The following is a 19,523-nucleotide window of genomic DNA, read 5'->3' on the forward strand; positions in this document are numbered from 1 at the left end:
AGAATGTAGGCCATGGCATTGTGAAATCCAGAAGGTGTTGCAATATGCCCGAACTCCGGTCAATTTTGCCGTCATGCCAAGCGTATACATGCTGCCTTCCGATATGAACCTGCGTATACGCAAAATTGTAGGGTAACTGTAGGGCCAATGTAAATGTGGGGCTTCATGTTGATGTGAATAACAAACCTATTCATACACAGAGGGTCATCAAACCACCCCCAAAGCATACCGAGCATACCATCAGACATGTGGCAGCTATCAAACCTCCACTTTAGCATACTACAAAACATACCATACCACCTACACTTCCTGATCATACTATACAGGCGACACCATATACACCCCCAAGCATGCCATACCACCCACGCCTCCTGATCATATCACTACATCGCCTGAACAACCAACACAAAACCAGCACGAGGATACAAAAACAGCATTGATCACTACCAGGGTAGGCCTCTTTATTGCCTATATATGGCTAAAGTAGATGAAGCTTTCCCCTTTCCAACGTGTACCACGACAAACCCAACGGCAGCAGCGATGGCCATGTACAGGTGTTTTGCTGCGTATTCGACAACGGTTGCCGCTACTCTTAGGAAAAAGGATACAACCGTAACAATAATCCCAGGTAATTTAAAAATTTCCTCATTTTTCAAGCTGCTTTTCTACAAACCCTTTTTCACCACCCGCCGCGGCACTTCCTCCTGCAGAACCTGCTGTGATAGAACCTCCTGTAACGGATAGTACAATGATGGAAACCAGTGGACCAATAGCCGACATGATGCTGGCTATAGTTATACCCTCCTCTTTGAAAAGGATTTTAAGCTTCTCGAGCAGGGAGGTGTCATCTGCAGCAATTTTCATTAGGGTATCCTTGATGGCATTCACTGTGGGTATATTTTAGAGGATAGTATACCGTGTGATTCAATCTCGAGATCTCTTTTTCCCTTAAGATCTTTAAGCTTAACATTAAGCCTTTCTATATTCCTATCATTATCAGGATTCCCCTGCCCCCCGGCCTTCTGCTTCTTGAGATCTTTTAACTTGGCCTCCAACCTAACAATCTCGCCGTTGTATAACATTATATTGGCCCTATGTAGTTTCAAAGCACCCTTTATCGTTTGAAATTCGATGTCAAACCCCCCACCTCCCCCGCCAAAGATTGTTGAAGGAGGTCTTCCGTAAGATCTATGATTTTATCCAATTCTTTAATATCGTTCAAGACTTTGTTGCCTTTGTCGCCTTTGTCTAACTTGTCTGCCCTATCCAACGATTCCATCTGAATATACTCAATCTCCTTCGCTATATCTTGCATGACTTTCTGGGCCCTTGCTTTACTCCTTTTGTTGGGCGTGGTGATATATTTTTTAAAGCCCATATCTCGCACGTGATTTGCCCTCAAATTTGTTAAAATGGTCCCAGCAGTTAGTAAATCAATACCCCGTTGCTTTTAAACTAGATTTGTAATATCTTCATCCTTATAAAAAAATGATTCCCTTCCAACCGAAAATCCTCATAGGGGATCACAAGCAGAGGCCCCGCCCTACTATCCTTACTAATTTGCCTGTACAGATTGTCGACCTTTAATACTAATAGTGCACTGGCCGGATGCATACCCATTAGCCATGATGTCTCTATGCTGTTGCTGTCCCGACATTGATGGAAGTTGCTGCGTCGATGGAAGTTTCTGTGTATTATCATCGGGTTTATCATCCCTCCCGCTATCCTTATCAAGAAAATCGTGATCAAATACTGGATTAGTTGGCATCTTTAGTTAAAAACCCCTTATATAATAAACATGAGTGCATTTGGAACTACTCTGGACCCATATGCAGAAATGATTTTGGTATTAACGGGAGGAAACAACGGATTCAGATAAGCCACATACCAAGCATGATCAACCGGAACGAAGACCTCTATGTGGATATTCCCAACATGTCCCAGCATGATGTCATTTTTCCGGGGAGTCTCAAGCTCTTATTTGGCCTGACGCTGATGGGAACAAACACAAAGCGTACCCTAGTCAGCAAAATTGGTAAAAGCTTGGTCGAGATCTACGTATTACCCTGAACGGTAACGAGGTACATAATATTAGCGACTACAACACCCTGGCAGTCTACAAGGACCTCTGGCTGCCTAAATTCGATCGGGACAAAAACCTCATTTTGCAAGGCATCAACCCAAGCGACGGAACGATCAGGGCCTTACAGGTCAATGCTAGTGACCATGTCGGGACTGATGTAGAAAAGGCCATCGCTGTGGCATGTGAGAACACCTTCTGCATCCTATGGGAAAGATGTGTGAACTGACGAGAGAAGGTATAGCCGCCTTGCACTACCCTACGAAAGGATCCTCAGAAGCAAAGTGGTCACTATGAAGAAAGCGAATACCAGCCATAATCTCTAAATCGATACCCCTGCAAAGAGCCTAAAAGGCGTCTTGCTACTTTTTATAGATCCCGGGAAAGTGACGCCCTAGGCTTGTGTCAATGAGGTCTTTTACAACCCCAAGATTGAGAATATTAGCGTCACGGTAGAAGGGGAGCCTAATGAGTTGTACTCTCATGCAATGCTCCCCAAAGACCACCTCGAACAAGTCGTGAACTTTTTCAGTAGCCATGACTCGAATGTGACAATTGCCAATTCTTCAATGAACGATACACGTTATGCATTGATTTCAGAGCCTTTCCTGACAATACCCTACATGGCTCCGGAAGACCCCTACAACGCCTAAGTGATGGCGTTACGCTCCGCATGACTAAAAAAACCGGGGATTTCAGATGCTACGTCTAATTGCTTCAAGACGCTCAGCTAAACATACTAGATGGGCGCTTCTACTCTGTGGAGTACTAGTAGACCACAATTTGTGTTGTCCCAGTGGCAAATACAAATCAATATAGAGGAGACCAGGAAATGCTCGAGATGTAAACAATAATTTCTCTCGACCATTTTAGGATGAAACGTAATGGTCAACGAACAAAGACATGCTTCAAATGCCCGAAATCAGACAAGGAGTCACAAGAAATCAAATCAATTTACCATGCTTTCCATAAAAACAAGAAGCTGGCTCCCCGGGAGTACCTAGATTGCGATATTGCTACCCTGCAGGTCCATATTGAAGCCCAGTTTTCCGAGAGTATGACCTGGGACAATTATAGAGAGTGGTATATAGATCATAAGGTACCAATTAAATATAGAGAAAATGACAATACTCCATCGTTTGTCGAGGTAGCGAAAATGCTGCACTACACCAACACGCAACCTATGTGGGCGAGTGAGAACATTTTAAAAGGCAATCGTTTCGTGTAAAAATAAAATGGTGACATTGGCAATTATGGCAGGGGGCGCGTTAATCAACCCTAGCCCTAGCAATCAGCCCTAGCATTCAGCGGTACAAACTTCTTGTTTTCTAAACTTGCTTGGGCATGGCGAGGCCGAGAGAAGACGTCATGATGAGGCCATAAAAAAATTGCAGGACGCTCAGGCTCAATGGGTGCGGGACAGACAGGCCAAGTTGGATTGGTTTAACGAGCAAAGGGAACTGCAACTAAAGGCCGGTAAAAGCCTTCGTGAATTGGATGACGACATGTATAAATGCTATATTGCTTCAAACGAGAAGGCCCCGATATTGTCCAATTTTTACAGACCCTCCAAACCACAACAAGATGGCGAGCTCACGTTCATTGTTAGATCCTTATCCCTGCTAGGCTTCGTAACCTGCAAGTATCTGTAAGAACATATTTGACATGTATAATAAAGAGAAAAGCATCACACATTGTTACCGATGAGAAGGCGGAAAAATTGGGCAATATCTAGTACATGCCAAAAATCTGTGGACCGGGCGCAAAGCTATCAAGTTGCTTGCGAAGGAGAGTGATCTCACCCACTTGCTATCTAGGCAGCTTATAGACTACCCCCAACGAGATGCACCAATTCGATCTGTTATATATGCCCCACGATAGGGTATACGGTAACACTTATAAATACATTCTCACAGGTATTGACGTGGCCTCCAGGTACAAGGTAGCGAGACCTCTACGTACCAAAAATGCTAGCGAGGTCGCGGACATGATTACAAGGCAGGACCTTTACACTACCCTAAAACCTTCCAGTGTGACAATGGTTTTGAATTAAAGTCAGATGTAACGAAGTGGCTAGGAGGCAAGGGGGTGAAAATCAAACGGGCTACTACCAAATAGCACCACACTTTCACGGCCTTTGCAGAGTCATACAATAGGGTACTTGCCGAAAGACTTTTTAAGCCTCAAGATGCACAAGAGTTGGTTTGCTAGGAGACCTCAAGTATTTGGGTTAAAAACTTGTATACCATTGTGAAAAGTCTCAACAATACAAAGACTGCTATGATCGGTTTTCATACCGATCATAGCAGTCTTTGTATTGTTGTATTGTCAAAACGATCAAGCTCGACGAGGTACCACTCGCGAAAAGCGAAGAATACCCAGAGGAAAAACCCTTACCTGAGGATGGGTTGTACTTGTATTTACTACAACTGGGAGACGCGCCACGGATGCTTTCTGGAGTAGGAAGATGTATAGGTTGGACCGTGTAGTAGCAGGCAGTAGCGTGCTGTATTACCTAAAGGACAGTCCTGAAAGAAGCTTTGTGTTGGAGGAATTCATGCAGGTACCGGAGGATGTTCAGGTACTGCCAGAACATGTGAAGGATTAGTAGACCCCTCAATTTTACCTATAATTTTTACTACTTACAAGAGTAGCAGTAAAAATTAGCGTCTGCCTAATCCTCCAGTGTCGGAACGCCCAAATCGTACAGGTCATCCCGGGTAAGGTCGATAAGACCGAAGCGATTCCTGAAACCTTCTACATGCCCATCCTCTTCAAAACGGTTAAATGCGTGTATGCCATTGGGGTTGTCAATGACAACAATCTCTTCCGCCCCCGAGTAGTTATCCTTGAACCATGATCTCTTCCTGCTAATTGCGCCTCGCGTGCAATAATAGGGAAGATAATGATATCCGTCGTTATCCTGTGAGGTATGTTTATGATGGATCATGATGACGTTGTCTTTTCCGGAGTCCTGGGCATTGGGTATATGTTTTTCTCGAAGCCTCGCATTTTCCTGTACTTCGAGTTCGTACCCCAGTTCCACAAGTTGTTCATCCGTGGAACCAAGATCATTCTCGAGAATGCAGTGTCTATATTCCTGTCCTCGAGGGGCTGGGGCTTATCCTCATTAACCACAAACTATGCCTCGTCTGCCGCCCTGAAATAGCCAATTCAAGTAGGGGCTGTCAACGCTTATCGAGGCTCTCGTCAGATATCATGTCGTCGACTATGAAGAGACTATCCTCACCTGCCAATAAGGATGACAGTTTCGCTATCCATTCAAACAATTGATCCTTAGGATCGATCAGAAAGACATAGGGGTAGAGCGATGCACTTTCCAAATATGTCGTATTCCACCGTATAGTAGGGCACAGTATGACAATATTGTGATAGTGCTTTTTTGCTCTTGCTCGAGGAGGTCCAGGACACGTTGTGTCTTGCCACAGCATGTGGGTCCTGTAAGGATAGCTGTATGCGGTTCCTTCACGACGTCTAACACTTATTGATAGCCCCATTTCTTTTTATGGATTTTCGGGCATATAACGGCGCATATACAACAGATCAACACGCCACCGTGATTGTTCACCAAAGACCCACGGCAAGCAGGGCAGAGCTTTGTGTTTCGGGTATGGTATCCGAGGGGTAGGGGATCAAGCACTATCTTACTCTCCAGGAAACGCAGTACTTTGCGGTACCTCTTGACGAGCCCTGCCTTTTCCTGGATGACAGACTCGGGGGTGCTATGACGAGTTCAGCGTACCGGGCTATAATATCGTATGTGAGCAAGGTATAGAGGGGTCAATAATATTCATCCTGTTGAAACACCCGAATCTGCTTTATCTATTCTGATGGGGTCTACTTCGTGTTCGATAACATGCTCCTTGCATTTGGTACGTCGCTCCCCCTTCGCTTTGTCCAGACAACCTATACAACTCTTCGTTCTACTATTACCCCTAATCTTGAACCTGTCCAAGGTTAAAACATGCTTATATTTCAAACATTTTTATTTTTGGCCTCCATTTACTATTCGGAGACTCGCCTTGTGTAATGTTAGCAACATCAGCAAGCGTCGGATACCTCCCTGCTTCTATATATTTATAGGGTATCTTGTGATGAATATGCAAGAACTCATAGTCTTCCCAGTTCATCCCCTCAGAAAACTGTGCTTCAATATGACCCCTACATATAGCTATTAGCTTATGTAGAGGCTGGTTGCCGGGGCGGCACTTTGTTGTACGCTCATTTGACACTTTCTTTTTATCGAGGCATTTGATGCATGTCCTCGTTAGTTCACCATTACGCTTCATCTTGAAATTGTACATATATAAGAAGTGTTTGCATTTCGAACAACTCTTAGTTCTTTCCATAACTCGTTTTTGTCCTTAGGGACAAACACGAGTTTTATCGGACACTCTATTTGGGGACTATGCTTGCGGGTGACCACCCATTTTTCACTGCCATTTCACGACTCGCCCTACCTGCCGCGAAGTACGCCACCATCTTAAGGACATCGCTGGTATCCATTTTTTTTTTTACATGCCATTGCATAGGAAAAGTTGAAACTAAGGTCTACAACGGTCTCATAGAGCATATCTAGGATCTCCTTTTCTTTTGGCGTTACTTTGCTATCCATGTTAGCCTTGTTTGTCGTCATTTATTATAAAATTTTAAAAATTTCGATATTTGGCTTGGCTTTGCCCTTTTGAGGCTCCGGATTAGTCGCCGGCTTATCCGCACCTCTACCAAACCTGTACCAAGGTCCCGTACATATAGATTGACTGTACGGAACTAATCCCAGAAGAGGCTTTGACTTTAGGCTCTACAGTAACCTCTTGTTGTTTCATTTCTTCCTTTCTTTTCTTCGTCAGTGCCGCCAACTTGTGTCTCTGCGCTACACGCCCCGGATGTTTTACTGGTTTTGTGATGACTCTCTCTTCTTGTTTCTGTTCTTCTTCACTCATTTATAATATAGCACCGTCCGAGGCTCTTCCTTAGCATCAGCCTCCTCCTCCTTTTTGGTACTGATATGCCGGGCCGTATGCCAAGCAATTAAAATAGGCGCAAGGCACTTGCCAAATGTACAGTAGACCAGTATGCCCAAGTCTGCGAAGGAGTCTTTAATAATAGGGTCATTATTGATATCATTTTTCAGGGCCTCAACGCTATCCAAATTTACAAAATTGTTAACCAGGTTGGCATATAGGGAGACAGCATGGGTAGCCAGCGCCCTTGACGTCTTCTCCCCTTTCTCTTGAAGCTTACGTTGTACGTACTCGGCATGGACCTTTTTCTACCGCCTCATCAGGGGCCTTATCAACAAACTTAAACGCCCCTTGCCTTTGCATAGGGCTTCCTTCAGTACTTGGCGTTTATCGATGGGTTTCTCTATCTGCTCATATTCTGCGGAGGGTTCGTCGAACACTCGCGCAAGATCTGACATTCTCTTTATTGTACGGCGATATTGAAAAAAGCAAAACGCGATCATGATATAGGGTAGAAATATAGCGATTAGTAGGCATATGTCCATTTATTCCTGGGCGGACGGCAGGCGGTAGTGACCTCATCAGGTTGTACAAGCCTTTTGTCGTGTGCCCTGTTAAGGGCTAACTTGTTCACTTTTTAGGTGTAGATTTGATGGTTCTTGTTTTGAATCAACACTTGACTTTTGTAAATATCAACGCCCTCCTCCAAGCATTGCCTACAGTCGTCAAAAGTGATAGACTTTCTTTGGTCACACATCCTTTTACGCCCTTCGCTTTGCGATCACCGCCCTCTTTTGTGAGGCTCTTATAGGCATAGAGTTTGGCTCTTAGGGTGATAAACTCTGTCATGATTTTTCTTGCTAGTTCGTCCTTCATCAGGCCAACCACCTTCTTGTTTTTCCCTATTGAGAGAGGCCTGTTATCGTCCGGACTATACGCACTCGTGTCAAAACATTTCTCAACTTCTTTTGCAATATCCCTGTAAAAGTCCTCTGTGCGTATGTGGTACACAAATGAGTCCGTATCCATGTAGCATAGCTGTAATTTGCTACCCTGTTTGGGCTGTATATAGTCGTAGTGGAAGTCGTACATGATCAGCTTTGACATGTCCAGTATGGCCTGCCCTATATACCCTGCCCTATATATATTCTTACTGAATCGGCTTCCACTCAACTTATTATGGGTATCGTGTAGCCTTGAGGGTAGTCGATGTCAACCTGTAAAATGTACCCATGCTTGTTCTTTTCAACGAGCTTCTCGATTCGCTTTTCTGTAAATGCCTCAACGTGGGAGATCCATTTGAAGCCATCCACTAGTAGATCTTGACGCATTGCCATCCGTATAGGTTGTTGGCATCGAGATATAGGATTCAACCTCTGGATCGTACTGGTCTCCCATGTACTTGTTATTAGCCTTGGCATACCGATGTACAGCCTGGGTTATGCCTCCTAGGATACCTTTTTTAAACATTAATAGCTAAGCCGGGTGCACTGTAAAAGTGCGCAGGATCAAGCTTGTAGTTTGTCAAGCACACGTCCCGGAACGTTTCAAATACGTCGGCCAATAATAGGACGTCCATGGTCAGGTAGATGTCATGATAGTCGCTCATAGTGACTACATCACCCTCCGGGGTAATACAATTACATACCTTTTTAGCATAGATATAGTCCCTGTCGCTGATAACCTTCATGTTCAGCTCGCTGTAGAACGCCTCCCTTTGAGGTAGTCCCGACCCTTCGAATCGCTGCCATCCATCCACATACTCAAAAGAGTAGAAGCATCAGTCGAAATGTATCATCTTTGTCGATGAACTTTGCCATGAATGGTACGTTTGCCTATACCTGGTCCCGATTAAGTTGCTTGGTGGTACTTGAGTTGCAATTTTTACACCAGAATTTTGCGTCTATGCTCTGGAATTCCAGACAAGTATCTTCACACTGGTGGCATTTCATACTGGCGGCGGTTGTCCCGATTAAATTGCTCGCTAACTTGTCCAGACTGGAGAGCACGAATCGACAGCTATCGATGAACCTAATCTCGATCTTCTTGTACGCCCCAACATTACCATATTCCATGCCTGCAAGTGGTACCTTGAGTTTAACGTTGAAACTGATATAATTTTCAGTATTCTCGGCTACGCATCCAATGTCCTGGGTGTCGTACTTTTCACCCAGTTCCCGTATGAAAAGAGGTGCATCATACCCGCTTAGATTGTGGAATATCACGGGTATGTGACTAGGTATCTTGTATTTGAGGTTACAGCTAATATGCGCCGCGCCTTTATACAGAACCGTATAGTGACAATGGTCTCGAACTTTGCAGTTATTCTCACATCCGTCAAATGGCTTCAAACATATATGGCATTCTGTGGCCTCGTTGTGCTCTCTTTTTAACACCTCCGTCAGTTCCAACATGAGTTACTGTGGGTAGGTATTATATAGCCGCTTCACCTCCTCCTCCAGATGGTTAACGAGCTTTGTGACACAGTCCTTGCCTCCGTAGACTGTTAGGGGATCTGGTACACTTCCGTAGTAGGGTCTCAGCTTGGTGATTCTTTGTACATCTTTTTCAATCTTTGTATGGAGCTGGGACTCGATGACGCCCCACTTTAAACATTCCTCGTCTTCATTTTTTGGGTTAATAATTGCCTTTTTCGAAGCTATCCACTTAGGTGCTTCTATATACGATGAACCCCTTGTTAGCTGCAACTTATGGAAATATATGTATGTATGATTCGAGTAATCGTGAAGCCACTCTGGGGTAACGCAGAATATTCCACGTCCGTTTTAATTGATGTAAACATCCTATCCAGCATGTCGTCTACGTCGCTACCCTGGAAGATTGATGTCATATTACTGTTAAAGGCCTTCTCCACCTCAATGTACTCGTCGTTAGCCTCCTCCAAGTTTGTTTTCTTCCTCCATATTATCCACAAGGACAGCTGTACTTTTGCTGATCCCATTTCCTCTACCTGCTCTTCGATCAAGGTTTTGGAAACTTCGAAATGTCTTGTGGAGCGCATGCTTATGTTCATGAGGTGTAAAATCTTGCCCCGGTTGGTCATACAGATTTTAAATATCTTCAAGGTAGTCTTCCTCAGTCTCTTTTTTTTTTTTTGCCACCTCATCATGAAGTGTAGGTCTTGCGTTAGCTGTCCTATTATTGAGATCCATCACCTAACGCTTGAATGACGCATATGTTCTCTCTTATCCCCGACAAGCGAACGATTTTTCGACAGTTCCTGTTTCTCGAAGAGGTCCATCTCAGATGGGGGCAATAGCCAGTTGTGCCACTCCCGGATTTTACCTCCTATACTTGGACGGGTCTTTAGCATCTCTTGCCTCTCAAAGATGTCCATATCCTCCGGTGTTATAGGTTTAACTGGCTTTCGTTGTACATTCTCTAACATATCCACTAATTCAGCTTTACGTAGCCTGTAATACCCCGTAAGCCCACGGCTTTTCACGATATCACCTAATTGTTTTACAGTGCGTGTTCTTTTTTTGTATGGAAATCATTTTTCCCAGAGGATTTCATCACGGTCAAAAACTAACGTAGTCTGTTCACCTCTTTACTGCGTATGCGTTGATTTTTGATGACGTCATCATTATGTAGGGGAATTCCCCTCTAGGTGCGCTAGAATGTTTTGGACTCTTTTGCAGTATGATTTTTAATATGCATGACTAGGCACGGTATATTAGGGACTTACCCTTGAATTCCACGAGTCAACACTGCATGATAAAGATTTGTTGTGTTTGACTGTGGGTGTTTGCAATGTGCGTGCGCGACTGCGCCAGAACATACATTTCTCTATCTCTCAGGTGTAGTTAAAATGTATACATCGCACGAACGGAAAATTTTAGTAGAATCGAGTTCAGCTTGTCAGGAACGACAGGGTGGAAAATTATTCAGCCATCAGATTATATTTTGTGAGAATTGCGCAAAGTGTGTTTACTTTCTGTATTAAAATGTGCGCATGAAGTGGAAATTCTAACAAATTTTTTTCTGTTCTTTCCTGCGTTCTGTTGCGCATTAAGTTTTCTTGAAGAGGCAAATAGCATTAATGCGTGCACCTTGAACCGTTAAAGAGTGGACTTCGGGTTCGCAGGAGACGCAAGCTTGATAAGGGTATTCGAGATACAAACGATCCACTGTGGTTTTAAATTGTTTTTGCTAAAAATGGTTAATATGTAAAGTATAGAATCGGGTATATATTTCTATGTGCCTAATTATAATTTACAGTATTTATAGATAATATTTTTAGAAATTTCTTATTTTGCTATAAATAAGGATTGGTAAAAATAGACTGAAGTTCTTCAATCTCTTCTTGTAGTGTTTTCTCCTCTATGTTGGTAACAATTGAGAAGAACTCTTGAAACAGTCTGTAAGATTTAATCGCAGCTCGATATTTTCCTGTCCATAAAAAAGTTCTAACTATTCTACGACTGTGTAAAATGTCCGTCGTGCTTAGCGGGTCCAGGCTATTTATGAAATCAAAGTTCTCGTTGCCTTCACTTCTGAAGATATTTGCATCCGTTAGTAAGTTTGTTATGTATGGTTTCAAGATTTTCCAGAATTTTTCTTTTTCCTGACTTGTCCAAAAGCTTTCGCTATCGAGTACCAATTTCTTTTCTTTAGAAGAAGCGATTTGTAGTTGAAACTGAAATCGCACCTTTTTAGATTTTATTGGCTGTGTTACAGTATCCATAAACCAATGAAAAACAAGCATGCTTTTCTTCATAATTTCGTCGGTCAGCATTTTGTTCAAACGTCACTGAAAATAATGGTGAGTTAAAATGAAAGCTTGTTCTGACGGACGAACATGACAATCCTAAGTAATGGGTTATGACTAAAGATTTGAGGCCTGGGGTGAGCAAATAGATGGGCAAATAGATTTATCAGGATTAAAATAAAAATTACGGCTGGCAAAGAAACGTTACCTCAAGGGTAGAAAAGTTTGCTCAAGAAAAGTTTGCGGAAAAATCTTTTTTCGTTTTAAGAAAATTAAAAATTATAAACACAACAACTATGTTTTTTTTTTAATTTAAAGTTTTAACTTTATCGCAGTGCAATGTAGAAAAATAGAAAACAAAACAAAACAAAAAAATAACTTTACCTATTTCGTTCTTTTGATAACTGTTAACAAAATCTTTTCACCGCAAAGATTTCGTCTTTTTGTGCTATCGTTAAATCATTAATAAAAGGCAGATTATTTTCTTCGCGTCGTGCTATTCTTTCCCATATGTTAATATTTATAGTACTCTCTCACACTTGAATTAGCAGGAATGTTTTTTACTTCTTCTGTATGATGAGTTAAACTTCCTTCCCAGAATTTTGAGTCGACGTTAAGGGTTAATTGATGTAATTGTTTCAAAAAAACCTCAGTTTCCTTGGGAAGGTTGCTTCCATAATAAAAATTATAAGAATCGTAAGAATCACGTGTACATTTGAGTTCATTTATACATAATACCAAGATATATAACATTAAAAAAAATATTAGGAACGTGAAACTAAGTTGTTTTACTCGCATTCTTCGTTTATAAGAGAATGGCGCGCTCAATTTTAAAATTATCACTTGCGAAACACGTGCAAGCATATTGGAAAACACGTGCGCGATAATTAGACAGCACTGGCATGTCACATGTTAATCGGAATACACCAAGGACACAATGTACATATATTCACATACAATTCATCTCGACAAAAAGTATTTTGTGGTTTCCTGAACATTTTTTAACTGTTTTGCATGTTAATTAGCCTCTGATGATTTGGATCTGTAAAAAATGGGCGGAAAACCTATTTTTGGTGGCACAAGTAACTGAAGCTTTTATACAAAGTACGCTTTTATAACAACAACAAGCAAGGCTGGAAATAACCGCGACAAAAAAATCAAGGCCAAAAACATACTGACTTTTTTTTCTGAAATGAAGGCGGAGTAAGACATGTCGATACAATTCCTAATAAAAAAAGTAGACATTGTTTTTAATCCATTATATTATAGTGATGGCTTCTTTGTTCTCCTTTAATATAAGACACGTGTCAGTTTTTTCTTCAATCTAGCTGTTTTAAAAGTTGAGCAAAAGGTACACAGCTTCGTGTTTGCTGTAAAAATTAATAAACAAATGTTTAAAATTTACATCGGTTAAAGCTAAGTTTCTTGTTTGATATACAACCTCCATCCCAATACCTGTGGTGTCATTTCATAAAAGAATGCATAAAAGGCGCCACAAACTCTTGCATCTAGATTATTTCATTAAAAAAATATGTCCAGTATGTGACCGACAAATTAAGAAATGAGCGGTTAAAAGCGTCGTAAATACCCTCGTTACCAGGGAACGAGGATGCGCCGTGAATTTTGGAAAATTCTTTCTTTTGGCATCTTTTCTGTCATCGGGTCGGTAATAGACATAAGATGCCCTGGGTACGAAGTTTAAGATTAGTCCTTAAAAAACAAGAAAGCCTAGGACCGTAGCAGTTGTACTCGCCTTGTTCATATAGCCTTTTGTCTTTTTTTCACAGGGTCGTGTTGTTTTTAAAATATCAATTTATGTACAACAATCTTGTAAGTAAAAACATGATGTGTCTGCAAGCAGATTCCCCCATGCTGCGAAATTTATCCTGTAGCAGTATTGATAATAGAAAATTCCTGCTGTGAATAAAAAAATACCTAATATGAAAATTAAAGATCTAAAGACGTTTGTCCTCTTCTGTTGCCACGTTGACGGATGACCATAAAATAATAAACAAACAAAACATGAAATACGTGTAAGACCTATTCTATACCAGCGAGAGGAAAAAGCTCTGGAGACTACAGGTTGACTGGTTTGCGGTAGCGCTGAAACCCTGGCTGATGACGGGCCCTTTTATTTTTATCACACGTTATGACCTATACGCTTTATTTAGAATTCACATTATTTTAACTTTTGGAGTGTAGTTTACGCTAGGAATGATAAAGACCTTTTTATAACTTTTCGATTCAAAATACCGACGACATTATCTTGGTTCTAAAAACTTAACTTTGAAGGTTTTTTAGTAACATTTCTCTTACAAAAACCTTTTAATTACAACTAATTCTACACTTTAATTCTAATATTTTACAACTAATTCTTCAGCAAGTGAACTAATCAAAGAAACAAAGTCATTTGAAACATCCAGCTAATTGACTTTTGCTTGTAACCCTACAATCCGATATATTTTTTAATCTAAAGATGAAGTGAAGCTTATCACATACACTAATGTCTGTAGAAACTGAAACAGCTTCCGTTTACTTTTGCACATGGTTCCAAAACTTGCAAAAAGCAGTATACAAGGAAGTTCTGAAATTCTTCCTGCTTTGGAGGACACGTGTTATATAAAAACAAAAACGGCTAGAATGATTTAATAACCAGCCTTACTGGGCATGGTATTACAGGATGGGTTTAGAAGTGGAAAGAGTTCGACGTCTAAATTACCATCCATGACTTGTAATTTCCTTGGTTCTTATTTCTTTTAGCATAGTTTGCTAAGTTTTTGGCGAAAAATAATGCATAAAAATAAACAGGGACCACGGCGTTTCTGGTCTGCATTTTTATTATAAAACTGTTTTCTGCGGGACGCAAGATTGATTAGGCATGGTTTCTACTGCCGAACAAAATAGTTATTTAAAATTTGGTTGCCACGAGTTTATAACAGGAAATCTGAAACATAATTATTTTTAAATAAAAAACATTTCAGAAATTTCTCTTCTGAATATAAGGTTGTTTTCCAACGATTTCAAAAAATATACAAAAGACATTTCTTACGCGTGCTAATTAATGGAAACCACGCTTGCATAAGATCTCGTGGAGCGGTTTTAGAATTTCCCCTTTACAGCAGAAGACAGTAATGCAAATAACCAACGACCAACTATCATATTATTTAAAATTATTTATCTAAGTATTTGTTATCATTCAACGACCAACGACGACAATCAAGAAAAAGTATTTGTTATCATCCAATGGCCAACGACCAACGACCAACGATGACAATCAAGAAAAAGTAATTGTTATCATCCAATGGCCAACGACCAACGACCAACGATGACAATCAGGAAAAAGTATTTGTTATCATCCAACGGCCAACGACCAACGACCAACGATGACAATCAGGAAAAAGTATTTGTTATCATCCAACGGCCAACGACCAACGACCAACGATGACAATTAGGAAAAAGTATTTGTTATGGTCCAACGACCAACTACCAACGAAACGGTTACGAGCAACAAATGGTTACGAGCCAACGGCCAACGACCAACGATAATTATATAAATCTATAAATCCTAGTAGGTGGATAAAACATTTTAAAATTTTAAAATTTCATATTTACTGCAAATTAAATACACAATAATAGCCTGGTGATAAATTGTTTAAAAGGATTCCCGCATAGAATTTATAGTTAATATTTTTTGTTCTTGTCAAATTCAAGATTAAAATATATCTGCAAGGACAGTCGAATTGATTTCAAATATCAGTTTGTACAGAACGAAAAATTTCAATTCTTCTATCCGTCTGTTCTTGAGTGGAAATGTATCTAAACTCAAATGGAAATCTTTAAAGTTAAATAATAAGAACGAAGAAAAAGGCTTTTTTTAAAATTGCAACAAAATTTTTGAAAAACTTTTTATCTTGTAATTGAAATTAGGAATCCATTGAAAAAATCCGAAAATAAATTATGAAAATGCGAAAATTTCATCCGACAAATACACAGAAGATAAGTCGCAAATGAATTTCGAAAATAAATCTTGATCCTTGTTAGCATATCTCCACATAAATTCCGCCATGTAAGATGAAAAGTGGGATTTTTTTACTCCAAATGATGGTAATGTTGATTTAACTTGCCTCCAGTGTCCTTCAATTTTATTTGTATGATCTCCGTTACAGTTAACAAATTCAACTGAGTGGTTAACTTTTAAATGTTCAAAATCTAATTCACTTAAAATATCATATGGTTTCCAAAAATCTGAAACTATAGTTGTACCAGGCAGGATCCAATTTTTTATTATAGGTATCAGCGTCTCTCTGTCTCTCTTTTCTACCGCTACAAGAAAGTTCTTTCGCGATTCTTCTTCTATACCACCAAAAACCCACTGTCCATCTACACGATGGCCCCTGTGGTATTTACGCTTTCCAAACTTACTTTCGTCAATTTGAACTCGTACACCTTTACCGCCAATCTTTGATGAATTTTGGAAGAGTAATACTTCACACGTTTCTCGGCAAAACATATCCCAGTCAACAGCAGTAGAACTTGATATGCACATTTGTTTGGCTATTTGATTTTGATCGATACCAGTGGTCCACCAATACGTCATTTCAATCACCTCTTCTATCGTCAAATTAGACTTTTCAAACCAGCTACCTTTGCGAATTGACGTTTCAACAAAATGACCATTCTTTTGGCAACGCCATCTAATTCCATCTGAACTTTTGCACTTAGACAAGATCATGTCATTGTTACATTTATCGCATTTTCTTTGTTTGATTAACAAATTGTTATCAAAACACCACGATAAGGCATTCTCTTTGGTATTCGTGATGTTTGTGATTAAGTATTTGTGTGTTGTAAATGCTGTTTTATCGGATGAGCGGATAAAACGATCATAACTGTTATGAGAAGGTCCAAATTGCGTAGACTTGTCATGACTAACACTATTGACACCACATTGTGTCCCCCGGCTTCTTAATCTTTTTAACGGTGGGTAATCCATGCTATGATTTAATCAGAAATTAATCAACTTCTTTGCAAGTTATTGAAATTATTGTATCAAAGAATATTTGTAGATTTGAAAAACGAATAATGAATCGTTAAATTGTAATATAATTATAAAATAATAGAAAATGTACTTACTATGGTCCCTTACTGTAATTTCTCAGGCAGAGTATTTGTCATTCGCGATACACAGAAAAGCTTATGTCAGATAACGGGACGTTAATGAATTCCCTACATTGCATAATTTTAGCTACTCTTGCAGTGTTAAAAGATTCATCAAAAACACATGACTTGTCTTCAGAAACTTTTTTTACAATTACTCATATTAATCATACAGAAAATAAGAAAACGTGATTAAATTTAAGCAATACAAATAATAGTAAAAACATGCTGAACACAACTCAAATGTTACGCAACTTTCCGAACAGTGTTTATACTTTTTCATGTACAAGCAATTTTTTATAAGAAACTGTTGTTATTTTTCGAGCATTTTTTGCCTCGGCATATCTGTATACAATTTGTCAATCGAGTAAAATAAGTTTTATTAAAATTTACAATTTTAAACCCGATTAACTTTGTTATAGCTAACCTATATATTTTGGTGTTGATAAATTTGTAAACTTTTTTATAAGTAAGAACGACTTATTCTATGGATATAGAAAAAGGATTATTTGAAAAATTTTTGCTAATGAATTTCAAGATTAATAGACTCGATAATCCGATCCGTAATACAAACAGGATGTTTGGCGAGCCTTTTTGTTTCATATTCACTTTCTTGTAACCAATTTTTTATTTCGGATGGCAAGTCCCTAAATTCTTTTTTAACAAATACTTTTGATGATTTTGACGACCCAACTGCTCTTACACTAACCAAACGACCAATGTCTTTGTTAACAAAGTTTTCTATAAACTTAACAAATTCTTGGGATAGTAAACCGCGAAATCTTTTTGATGTACTTTGTTTGAAAGATCTGTATGTGACGAAGGCACCCGGTGTCATTAAAACAGCTTTTTTATATTCATCAGAAGTTGGGGCACGTTTAACTGATGGTGTTTTGCTGGTACTAACCAATTCTGTGATATACTAAAACGAAAAATATTGTCATAAATGAGATGAATAAATGTCTATGAAAAGATAATAAATGCAAATTTGCTGTAACTTAATTATAAAATATTTAAAAGACTAACTGTGTAAAATAATTCTTTCTGTTCATCAATTGATTCAACATACATTATGGCACGTTCCAATGTTTGCAAGGAAATAGCTTCTGGTAGACATGTAAATTCAACTTCATTAAAAAGGGCATTATAAAAGTATTCCACTGTGTGTAGAGCGACAGCAACTTTTGGAATTAACTCTGGTTTTTTAGACTTGCTGGTTGGTCTGCCGTGCAAAAGATCGTTGTTTAGATCGGTCAAAAACTGTGTCTCCATGTTGTCGTACAATCTATACAAATTGGTAAAAAAAAAATAAAGAGGGGGAAATAGAATTGAAGAAAAGGAAGAAGAGATTATTTATCATGTCATGTATAAAGTTTAAAATTATTAAAAATCTTCTTACTTTAACGCATTTTCGTCTAAATAGAATATTGTATTATCTATGTGTACATAGTTGGCATAAATATCCTTAATATCGATTGTTGTTGAGGATTGTTGGGCGATTTGTTGTTCCTTGGGCATCGGACGGTATGAACGAGGCGTTATAATTAAAAATCGGTCCAAAAATCCATTACCTTTATCCATTAAAGACAAAATAAAAGCCATGCTTTTTATTTGTGTAGCACCTTAAAAAATAAAGAATTTAATACGTGTGCATATTTTTAAAAACCTTTTTGTAATCACAAGAATTGATTTTGTTTAAACGTATATTCATCAGCCTTTATGGTGTATATTTTTGCTTCACTTTTTGGAAGGAGCTAAAAAGTTAGATTACGAACCAACTAACCGCATCTGCGTATACCGTAAATAACGGATTAAGGTTCCGGGGCGCTTACTTACAAATATTTCCCTAACCCCGGGACACTTATTCGACAGGGGGCGTATTGAGCACGGGGCGCTTAATCCGTCATTTACGGTATGCGTTGCATAAGGAGGAAAGAGAAAAGAATAAATAAAAAATAATTACCTAATATGCACAATGCGCAATTTTCAGGTATATATCTGTTATTTTCAGTACTGAATTGAATAGACACATTTTCTCCACTAAAAATCTTCGATAGAATCTCCATATCCCCAGTGTAATTCTCATCGTTTTTTTTCAATATTTTGTACAAGTACTCCTGTATTTCGGCATTAACAATGTATGTACATTTTCTTGTACAGAGGCACTTTGTCAAGCCAGATGTGGTGGTGTTAGATATAATGTCTGTATCTTCTTGAATAGCCTTTAATGGTTGATTAACTGCCATCTTAATAGCGGGCGACTTTCCTGTAGACGGCTGCCCAACAAACAAGAAAAATGTGTTAAGGTTAATGCTATAACCATTTCTTATTTCGATCGAACCGTGATTTTTAGAGGTCAAGTAATTAGCTGTAGTTATTACGGAAGCAAGAACATATCCAATGTTTGTACCTGCAGCTGTTGCTTTATTGTTAAGGTATTTAAACAATTGTTCGGATAGAACGTTTTCATACTTGACGTCATGATTAATAAATCTTGAGTTTAATTCGGCCCAAACTTCTTCAGGTTGTGAATTAATAATTGATTTTGAAGAATACATTATAAAAGATA

The 19,523-nt window shown here is 39.3% G+C and overlaps 2 protein-coding genes across 2 annotated transcripts; both read right to left on the reverse strand.

The window, feature by feature from the left end:
* Positions 1–11,256: 11,256 nt before the first annotated feature.
* On the reverse strand, positions 11,257–12,682 carry LOC130635790 (uncharacterized). The gene is made up of 2 exons (XM_057445261.1): positions 12,182–12,682; positions 11,257–11,839 (listed from the first exon to the last, which is right to left on the reverse strand). The coding sequence occupies exon 2, from the start codon at positions 11,822–11,824 to the stop codon at positions 11,345–11,347; it is 480 nt and encodes a 159-aa protein (XP_057301244.1). The 5' UTR covers positions 11,825–11,839; positions 12,182–12,682; the 3' UTR covers positions 11,257–11,344.
* Positions 12,683–17,466: 4,784 nt separating this feature from the next.
* On the reverse strand, positions 17,467–19,515 carry LOC130635788 (uncharacterized). Its single transcript, XM_057445258.1, has 4 exons — positions 18,918–19,515; positions 18,354–18,576; positions 17,981–18,239; positions 17,467–17,876 (listed from the first exon to the last, which is right to left on the reverse strand). Exons 1-4 carry the CDS (start codon positions 19,510–19,512, stop codon positions 17,478–17,480), a joined length of 1,476 nt encoding a protein of 491 aa, XP_057301241.1. The 5' UTR covers positions 19,513–19,515; the 3' UTR covers positions 17,467–17,477.
* Between the last annotated feature and the right edge of the window lie 8 nt (positions 19,516–19,523).

The sequence above is a fragment of the Hydractinia symbiolongicarpus genome, chromosome 3 (assembly GCF_029227915.1).
Source record: "Hydractinia symbiolongicarpus strain clone_291-10 chromosome 3, HSymV2.1, whole genome shotgun sequence".
NCBI lineage: Eukaryota > Metazoa > Cnidaria > Hydrozoa > Anthoathecata > Hydractiniidae > Hydractinia > Hydractinia symbiolongicarpus.